The sequence below is a fragment of the Leptonychotes weddellii genome, chromosome 9 (assembly GCF_054177405.1).
Source record: "Leptonychotes weddellii isolate Sample4059 chromosome 9, ASM5417740v2, whole genome shotgun sequence".
In the NCBI taxonomy this organism is placed as follows: Eukaryota; Metazoa; Chordata; class Mammalia; order Carnivora; family Phocidae; genus Leptonychotes; species Leptonychotes weddellii.
In genome coordinates this window covers 71,951,562-71,961,532 of record NC_138377.1, presented here as the reverse complement: position 1 = coordinate 71,961,532, position 9,971 = coordinate 71,951,562, and the positions used below count along the sequence as shown (strand labels likewise).

General features: G+C 45.5%; 1 protein-coding gene across 1 annotated transcript in view; it reads left to right on the top strand.

Moving 5' to 3' along the window:
- The window catches only part of RASGRP1 (RAS guanyl releasing protein 1), a 78,987-nt gene that overhangs the window by 58,802 nt on the left and 10,214 nt on the right, over positions 1-9,971 (top strand). Inside the window, exons 8-14 of the mRNA XM_081831845.1 lie at positions 2,148-2,423; positions 3,761-3,841; positions 5,145-5,249; positions 6,060-6,169; positions 6,794-6,938; positions 7,888-7,924; positions 8,682-8,834. Coding sequence (XP_081687971.1) covers positions 2,148-2,423; positions 3,761-3,841; positions 5,145-5,249; positions 6,060-6,169; positions 6,794-6,938; positions 7,888-7,924; positions 8,682-8,834 — 907 coding nt within the window. The remainder of the gene's footprint in view (positions 1-2,147; positions 2,424-3,760; positions 3,842-5,144; positions 5,250-6,059; positions 6,170-6,793; positions 6,939-7,887; positions 7,925-8,681; positions 8,835-9,971) is intronic.

Genomic DNA, 9,971 nt, shown 5'->3' with positions numbered 1-9,971 from the left:
GCAACCCAGAGAGCATTTCCAAACCATTTCATCCTTTCTCACTTAATTAGGCAAAATACTAGCGAGGCAACCCCCCAGAAAACCCATAGGATGGGACTATCCCAGGTCTGAGAGTGCCTGGGATTCAGTCTGGCCTCGGTGTCCCCTGCACGCGTCCCTGTGGTCAGTTGCAATACCGTGCGCCTCTCTCCTGTCCTGCCAGAGTCACGGTCTGTAATACCGACTCCCTTGCTCCAGCAACTTATTCCAAAGTGTTTTCCTAAAAGAGTGGTTCAGTTGACTGTAGTTCAGTTTGTATGTCAAATATGTATAGTGAGTGACACATTAGAAACCTACCTATTCAGACCTCTTGGAGAATGACATTCTGGAGAGTTGAAAATGAGCTTTTCAGGTGCCATTTTGTAATAGTGTCTTACTGAGGAATATTTTTCTTAAGTGCCCTATGCACTTTTCTACATTCTTTAGATTTTAGAGAATAGACTTTAGTTCTTCATAACATAGGGCTATTAGGAATACAAACCACTAAGATATACTGAAGATAGAAATGCAGCTGTTTGGTATGGATTAGCTAACAACTGCTCTCTTAGCGTTTCCGCCTCACATGAGGACCAACCAGCCCTCCCTTACTAACCTCAACCCCCAGCTCCCCCACCTCTGTCCTCCTGAGCTGCATGGAGGCTCTTCTTAGGGAGACATGTCTGTGCCCCATTGTCCTGTTGTTCCCAGCTGTCCAACCTGCTTTTGGGGAGTCTAGGATTCATCATCCCTGCTCTCACCACCCTGAGCTCTGGGGATGCTACCCCACCCCCACCTTCCAGTTCCCTACTAGTTCTGGCGAAACTCAGTGGAACCGTTGAGAAGATTGTCCATGTCTCAGAAGTGACAGAGGGAGACAGTCATGGAGAGGAACGTGCTCTCGTGTTGTCTCGCTGACAAGATCGAGCTTGCTCCTCTTCAGCTTGGAGCCCCACAGCAGTGCTTCCATGTCTGGAGCTGCTTGACCCTCAGGGCGGTCTGCACAGCTGATTAGTGAGGCCAGAAGTAAAGCAAGAACCCCTTGCTCCTCTAGTAGTTTATTTCACCTCCCAAGGGAAGCAAAACTATCTCATTTTTGCTGTTAGTCTCTTGTCTTGTGAGCCCCTTCCATACTTCACACTCACGGGCACCATCTGCTGAGAGGTGAGTGAGAAGGAGGCTCTCCTGCCCGCTCATAGTGATGGAGGGAGACTAACTCCAAGCCTCAAGTCCTTCAGTGGAGACAAATGGTACTTATTAGGCCACAGTTTTATTAAAAGAATTTCCAGCAGCATTTAAAATAGTTACTTTGTGCTGTAACATGATTGGTGGACAGTCTTTGCGTCTGAGGAAGCTGGTCGTCATGCATGGGGACTGGGGTTCTGCGAACTGCTTGCCCACTTGAACCAGGCGTATTTGTAGAGAACCGCAGCTCTGGCCGCTCCCTTTCTGTGCTCGTGAGCAGCCGTGCCCCTTTCAGGGCTGGGGCAGGGCGTGGGCTCTCAGGAAGAGCTTCGTAGGCCTTCCGCCTGATCCTCCTGCATGCCCTCTGCTGGGAATCGGTCTCTGGTGCAGGTTTTCAGTCTGTGAATGCAGTATCACATGATTCAGCATCACTGAGATAAGGCCCACAGAGCACAACATAGAGTATGAACATGCTAGAGACCACTGAAGTCCCACAGCTTCTCCCCGTGTTGGCAATAGTCAGCGCTTCAACAGCACGCTTCACGTGAGTCTCTGGAAGTGCTCAGATAATACCAGGGAGGGCAGCTGCATGGCTGGGGGACAGAGGTCAGAGGGACACTTACTGTGTACTATATATTCTTGTACCTTTTTAATTTTTATCTCAGGTTTTTACTTTTAAAAAATTAGTATAAAAATGATAAGACCGCACTTAAAATTTTTCAGTTATGTAGTATAATCAAGTAAAGCATACCTTGTGTTTGTAGATACACACTGACATTTGAAATAAAGTGGAGTTTTTTAATTTGGGAGTCACAGTATGCAAATTGTAGATGAATCCCCTCCTGCCCAATTCGGGATGGGGTGAAATCATGGGAGGGACTGACAGTATTGCAGATAATACACGCTGCCTGGTGGGTACCTGTAACTGGGTCTCTTGTATTTTGTAGGTTCTGGGTGAGATGACCGAGCTGCTGTCCTCCTGTAGAAACTATGACAACTACCGGCGGGCCTATGGGGAGTGCACCCAATTCAAGATCCCCATTCTGGGGGTGCACCTCAAGGACCTCATCTCCCTGTACGAAGCCATGCCCGACTATCTGGAAGATGGGAAGGTCAATGTCCACAAGCTGCTGGCCCTTTACAATCATATCAATGAACTGGTCCAGCTGCAAGAGGTGGCCCCGCCCTTGGAGGCCAACAAGGACTTGGTGCACCTGCTGACGGTGAGGCTCCCACAGGAGACAGTTACTAAGGATGAGCTGGTGCCACCCACCACTCCCTGCAGCCTAGCAGATACTAGCTCAGTGAATCCTCATAAAAACTCTTGGAAATAGATACTATGATGATCACCGTTTTATGGATAGGGGTACTGAGGCACAAAGGTATAATTGGTCAGGGTACCACACATGATTAAGCAGTAGAACCTGGATTCAGATCCAGGTGGTGGGACTCCAGAGGCTGTGCTTTTAAACAGTATGCCCTTAGGACTTCTAGAACTCCTTCCTACCCCTCTACAAAGGCAATTCTAAACTCTCCGGGAGGAGCTGATAGCAAATCAGGATCTAAAGCTTCCTAAGAGAAGGAGACAGTGTATTCTCATTTAAAAAAGGGTAAGGCAATGAGTTAAAAACAAAACCCAACAACAAAGTGGAGGCATTCAAGTCAAGAATAGGTGAACACTTGTGGTACAGGAGACCAGGATTTGCACTTTGGGTCCAGAGTGAGATCAGATGAACTCCCTTCCAGACCCACAATTCTGTAGTTCACCAGCTGTGTGACTGTGGGCATGTAACTCTATATCTGTTTTCTTCTCTGTAAATCAGAGATGAGTCTCTGGGATAACTTGCAACTTCTTGCAGTTCTAAAATGAAACAGTTCTTAATCTGCTCTTTTGCAGAATGGCATAATTATTACAGCCTCTTCTTCCCTCACATGATTCTGATAGGGCCCCATGGTTCACATCCCCGCCCCTTCGGCAGTTGGCCAGGTGACCAAAGCAGGTCTCGGCCGTAGACATCATCTGTGAAAAGACGTACTGATCTTAACTTTTTTGAATCACAAATCATGTGATGAAAACTGTGAAAAATATAAAAAATATATAGGAGTTCTGGACCTCTTGAAGCTATCCACAGACTCTAGGTTAAGAACAAGATTATTTCTAAGATCTCTCCCTTCTAGATTTTATGGTTTTAAGATATATGAAACTGATTAACTCTTAATATCATTTAATAATATCTGTTATCACTTAAACTGGGTTCTGTTGTAGAGAACAAGTGAGGCATGGACCATCTGACCAGATAGGGCCTTTTGCCTAAGCTCTAAAGGCTTAGATATTAAATCATATTTTAAAAGAGGACATCTTGACATTTCTTCACAATTTAAAAACACTTTAACAAGAAGGAACTAATGCTTGCCCTATTACAGTAGTGTTACACCCTCCAAACTTTGTGAATTGTAAAAACAAACCATTAGAATGGCCTAGGAGAGTAGAGAAACACATCAGCCCTGGGAAAGACAAACAGCATCCTAGCAAATAACCGTGTTCTGCTTTGACCTGCAGTTGTCCTTGGATCTCTACTACACTGAAGATGAAATCTATGAGCTTTCCTATGCTCGGGAACCAAGGAACCACAAAGCCCCAGTGAGTTGTTCATATTTTTATGCTAGGATTACTGCATGTAGCAGGTACTTTACAGGCTGCTCATTGAGGTCATCATCTTAAGGAACAAACTTTTATTCAGTTTAATAAGTATTATGTTTCCACTATGTGCCCAACCTCATGCTAGGAACAGAGCTTCAACATATGTATCATTAGTTCCTGACCATAAAGAGCCTGTAGTCTACTTGAAGGGATGAGACGAATATAGGAACAGTAAATGACTATGTGCCCTAAGCACATCCCAGTGAGTGGTGCAGTCAGTGACTTACCAAGTAGAGAAGGGAGAGTTGCAGGCCATAGTGACATCTCCTTCCTATTTGTTATAAAGTATCCCCACATCAGTTGTTTCTCTTCTCTGACTTGTTGATAAGCACATGCATCCCAGTTAGAAAAGACTGATCATCCTATATTCATCTGGGTCAAAAAAGCAGTCTGCTGGGGTTTTGACCTCTTGTGCTGAGAAGTCCTCAAAACAGCGCAGTCCTGGCACTGCCCAATAGGACTCTCACAAGTCGTCTGGCCTGCCTCTCTCCTACAGGCAGGTGAAAATTTCAGCCTTCCTTCTGAAGGATCGGTATCTCCCCCTTGCCCCCAGTCTCCTGGGAAGCTTCCCAGCCCCCAAACACGTCGTACTCAATGGGGGGAGGTACCCGCACATAAGTAATCCAACTTCTCTGTTCAGGTGGCTGGATTTCACTGTGTCTACACAGAAGAATCAAGTTTTAGCTCCAACTGTAATGAAAGCTGTTCACTAAAAATACTTGGCAGGTTCCATTTTCAGGGTGTTAGAGGGCATTTCAATGGAAAGGGTACATTCTCCCATTTTTGGAAGAGATTTTCATTTGGGCCAAGTCTCAAATTAGGAATGGATTCCATCTCCGCTTGTCCAAGCCTCAGACTTTTTTCCTTGTGTTGTCCTGCCTATGTTCCAGCTATTTTTCTCCTCATCTACGTCTTTAGGAACTAGAGAACGGAGAGGAAATTTAAATGAGCCACTGTGCTGATAGCTCTGACGAAAGGTTTAATAATGCAGAGGGAATGGAGAATTTTGAGTTATCTGTAGATGAAGAGAATACGTGTGAGGAGCGCTTTGTCAGCTGTGAAGCACATTTGCATTGGCCAAGATGACAATTGTAGATTTCAATTCCACGTGGGCTCTCAGCTCCTTGCCCCTGCACAGAGCTGACGGTTGTCCACAGTGTGGCCATCAGGTAGTGGGAAAGGAAGGAGCTGTGGGTTGTACTGCATTCTAGTCATGGGGATTTCTCTGAATATTTCATTTCAGCCACTAACACCTTCAAAACCACCAGTAGTGGTGGACTGGGCCTCTGGAGTATCTCCCAAACCGGACCCAAAGACCATAAGTAAACACGTCCAGAGGATGGTGGATGTAAGTACAGCTGTATTTCAGCAGACAAAAGCAAGGCACAGCCTGGCTTAGCTTTATATGCAGGGGCTGGGGAGGGGGTGCCCACAGTGGCAGAAACACAAAGGTGGGAAACTTGAAACCTGTTCCTAGTGAGCACGGGGAACCGCTTCTCATACGGTGCCTGTTACATTGCAGACACACTTGGGCCTCACGTTGGGGGAGGTGTGCTCCCTCTTGAAGACCTAGTAGGAGAGCATATATTTAAGGGCTGGCAGTTGATTTGGGAGGCAGAGAGGCATCAGAAAAAAGTTTAAGTAAGGATAATAAGGAGAATCTAATACTGAAATTTTTGGCCCTCTTGATTCTCTTCACTGTTACTGTGGAGGAGGGATACCTACTTCTGTGTTTCTAATCCAGTGTAGTAATAGAAAAGGGAGAGCCAGCCAGTGACAGAACCACGAGCAGTGGAGGACTAAGGCGGAAGGAGCGCTTCCCGCTGGGCTGTTAGCAGAAGCACTGTAAGAGGGGCAGAGCAGAGGGAGAACAGCCCCTGTGCAAGGAGCGAGGAGCACCCCGTGGCCAGGGAGGGGGCACCATCGATGTGCTAATGGACCCGCCAGCCCCTGGCCCCCTGCAGACGCGGGCCCGGGGCAGCCCTGCCACGTGCCCTGCTGCTTCTCTGTGGCCGCTTCAGGAGCACATTTCCTCGTTCTCTCATTCAGGCTGAGGAGAGGCTTTTATCAGACGTTCCAGCCCTTCGTCATTTGGCTCAAGGGAGAAATGATTGGTTTCGCTTTGGTAATCACCAAAGAAACTCCTTTTTTTCCACAGTCCGTCTTCAAGAACTATGATCATGACCAGGATGGATACATTTCTCAGGAAGAGTTTGAAAAGATTGCTGCCAGTTTTCCCTTTTCCTTCTGTGTGATGGACAAAGACAGGTGAGCATTTGTGTACAGGCTTAGGAGGCTCTTGGTGCTCAGGGAGCAATCATCAAATCAATGCCGGTCTGGTTTTCGTTCGGACAACAGACCATGAAAAACACATGTGTTTTAAATGCCTCAGAATTGAAGATTTCATAAATAAGAAAACCTTTAGTGTTCCTTCTTTGCTTGGTTCTGCAGATTGTGAGAAAAAAATTATTTAATACTTTGTCTATTTACTTTTCAGAAGGTTACATAAGCTCTATGTTGGTTCTCTGTATGAAATCAAAGGGATGGTCGGTGGGCTCCAGTTATGTGTCATGTACTGTCTAAAGTCAGAAACCACAGCATAAGGCAATTTTCTCCCTGTACAGTTTCCATTTCTTTTTTGAGTCTTTAAATTGGCTAGGAAAACCTACTTTAGCCAAAGAACACCTCTGTAGAAATGAATAGTGCCATCTCACCTACTAATGATGTGCTATCCATGCATCCCTACCTAAGAGCAGGGCTCATGGAGATAGCCCCCAGTACTACATACTGTACCTACCACATAAGGGTAAAAACAAAGGTGAGTTTCTAAGGCTAGAAGCCACTCTTGTTACCCCAGACCCCACTCATACCTTGTCTGTCCCTTGCTGGCAGGGAAGGCCTCATCAGCAGAGATGAGATCACAGCCTACTTCATGAGGGCCAGCTCAATCTACTCCAAACTGGGCCTGGGCTTTCCTCACAACTTTCAAGAGACCACCTATCTGAAACCTACATTCTGTGACAACTGTGCTGGATTTGTAAGTTGTTCTTTGAATGCTTTAGGTTGAACTTGGGGAGGGGTATGAGACAATTTAAGTGATTAAGCCAGGCAGAGACCTCACCATCCTTATCAACCACCCCAGCTTAGAGCCTAAACAAACACCTAGAATAAGCTCGTTCTCAAATGCATGGTTTTTACTTGAACTCATCTTTACCATTTCTCCCAGATTGATTTCTTCCTCTGGTCTATGAGGCCTGGGACAAATGGTAAGAACTGTTGAACTGAGGGGAGATATATATATATATATTTTTTTTTTTTTTTTTTAAGATTTTATTTATTTATTTGAGAGAGAGCACATGAGAGGGGGGAGGGTCAGAGGGAGAAGCAGGCTCCCTGCCGAGCAGGGAGCCCGATGCAGGACTCGATCCAGGGACTCCAGGATCATGACCTGAGCCGAAGGCAGTCGCTTAACCAACTGAGCCACCCAGGGGCCCCCGAGGATATATTTTTTAAGTAATTATAGTAACTATAGTAATAGTAATTATAGTTGCCGTTGTGAGAGAAAAGAATTATGAGACATCCCTGCCCTTTCCCCTTCAAAAGGAATGGCTTTTAAGAAGTCATGTGGCTCTGCCCCTCTCTGACCAACCCCCTCCACTGACCCCAGGATTCTGTATGCTTGTTCTTTAGTTTGGAGTCCCAAGAAACTAGTTTGTTCTTTGAGTCATCTACTTCAGGCCTCAGGAAGGCCTCCTAAGTCCATGCTAGTGAGCTTCTTGAACATCTGACTTTGATCAGAACAAACTCTTCGTGTTTGCAATTTAAGGTCAGGAGAGTTAAGATGGGGAAGATAAAGGAGGTTTCCTTCCCACCTGAGGAAGAAAGCACAATGAAGGAAAATAAAGAATGGATGCCACTGTCTAGCCTCATACCGGACAGATGAATGATGGCTGGTACACTCTAACCATCTCTTGTCTGTCTCATAGCTCTGGGGAGTGATCAAACAAGGATATCGATGTAAAGGTAAGGCTCAGCTTTGTCGACTGTGTTGTTTTGCCTGGTCTCAGAGGATCTCCTAATAAAGCATTTTTTACCCAGAGGAGTTGTCTATTGAATCCGCAACTTCTCAGCATGGCTCCCAGCCTCATTCCCAAATTGGTTTCCCTAGAGCACCCACTGACAGTGACTGCCACCACAGAGAAGAGGAATGCCTGACCGACCAATTATGAAGCTCCTCTTTGCTAGGTCCTCTCTCTGTGTGGGTTGTCCTGGAACTAGGGATGGCGGGTAGGATATGATGCTTTCATATGGTCGTGGAAAGGCGGGTCTCCAAAGAAAGGCACTTTGGGAACAGAAATCTTCACATACAAAGGCCCTTGCCAACTTTCCTCTTACCAGTAGATTCCTCCGGACCTAACTATCCTTCCTTTTAACTGGAGAAATTCAGGCGTGAAAGAGAGGAGACTTCTATGGCAAGGAAGAAAGAGTAAGACATAAGAGCTGCAAGCTTCCAGGGGGGGGTCTCTGTAGTATATGCAGAATGACTAAGAGACCACTTCCCTCCAAGACAGTGGACGCTGCTTCTGGTTCTGATAAGGGTTGCAACAAGATTGTGAGATCCAGAGTTGACCAAATGAGACTGCTAGGTTCATTAGGAATAGCAGGTGTCCAGCTCCAGACTAGGACAGGCACGTGTGACGAGAAAGCACGGCACCAATGTGGTTTTGAGACTCTGGAGAAGAAAGCGAAAGACTTCCTGACCAGGGTGTCTCGTCCACAGACTGCGGGATGAACTGCCACAAACAGTGCAAAGATCTGGTTGTGTTTGAGTGCAAGAAGCGAGCCAAGAACCCAGCAGCTCCCACAGAGAACAGCACCGCTGGAGGGCCAACATCCAGCCTTTGCTCACTGGGAGCCAAAGACCTGCTCCATGGTAAGTAGGCACAGAGAACATTCCTCTTGGAAAATGAAGTGGGAAGGATAAAGATTTCAGGGAGGAAAGATTGCCTTTGTCCTTCCCCCCCCTTAATAAAAACCACTGCAGACACCACTGTGGAAGATACATTTCAAGAATTACATATCAGTTCTGTCACATAAAATACAAATTTTCATGGGAGAAAGGTGGCAGAGAGCAGCATGAAAGTCTGGTTGTAAAATGCGAGATACAAAAAAATCATGCATAATAGTCCAAACATAATTTAAATATTCTGATACTTCATGTCAATTTATGTTCCGCTGGGGAAAAGTTAATTAGGATCCTTATAAGGTTTCAAGTATTAGAACTGTTGGTTCAAATTATAAATGCCAATTGGGTAACTTTTTTTGTTGTCCAGAAGCCACTTTGACTATACCAATCCAATGTCTTGGCTACAAGGTTTAGTAGTTAAAAATATGTAACATTTTACTAGAAATGCATGTTTCTTAAAAAACACTTTATATAATCATTTCATTTCCCCCAAATCCTGGAAGGTAACTTTTTTATCCTCATTAAATGAAAGACTCAACAGAATCTAAAATCTGTTTCTTTATAAATGATGTAGTTAAACAGCCCAGAATTACCGTTGAGTCATTGCAAAACAATAGTCTGTCTTACAGCCTACCAATCATCTCAAATATATCCACTCTTTACTTTTCCAAGAAATTACTCCTAATGGTTAATATCCACACTGGGTCCTGGGCGAGCGTGTTGGTTGAGACAAAACCAGAATGTAAGGGCAACACATTTTGAGACATACTTCCCTCTCACAGTTGAGCTATGCCCACTGTACAGATAGGTCCCAAAGAAAATTCCTACCAGCTCCTGGAGGCCACCTGCAAGAGGACCAAAACTTGAATGCTGAGAGCTACCCCATCCCAATGTCCACAGAAAAATCTGTATGGACCATTTCTCTCTACAGGGCCTTGCTTCAAACTAATCTGCAGCAACTGAAATCCTCTAGGCAACCTTTGTGCAAATAGAAAAATGTCCTTTCCTCAGGGCAGATGCAGCCTGGCACCAGTGGCTGTGGCTTCACCAGCAAAGCACCTGCACTTCAGGTCCCTTCACCCCCTGAAGAGGGTGCCTGAAAAG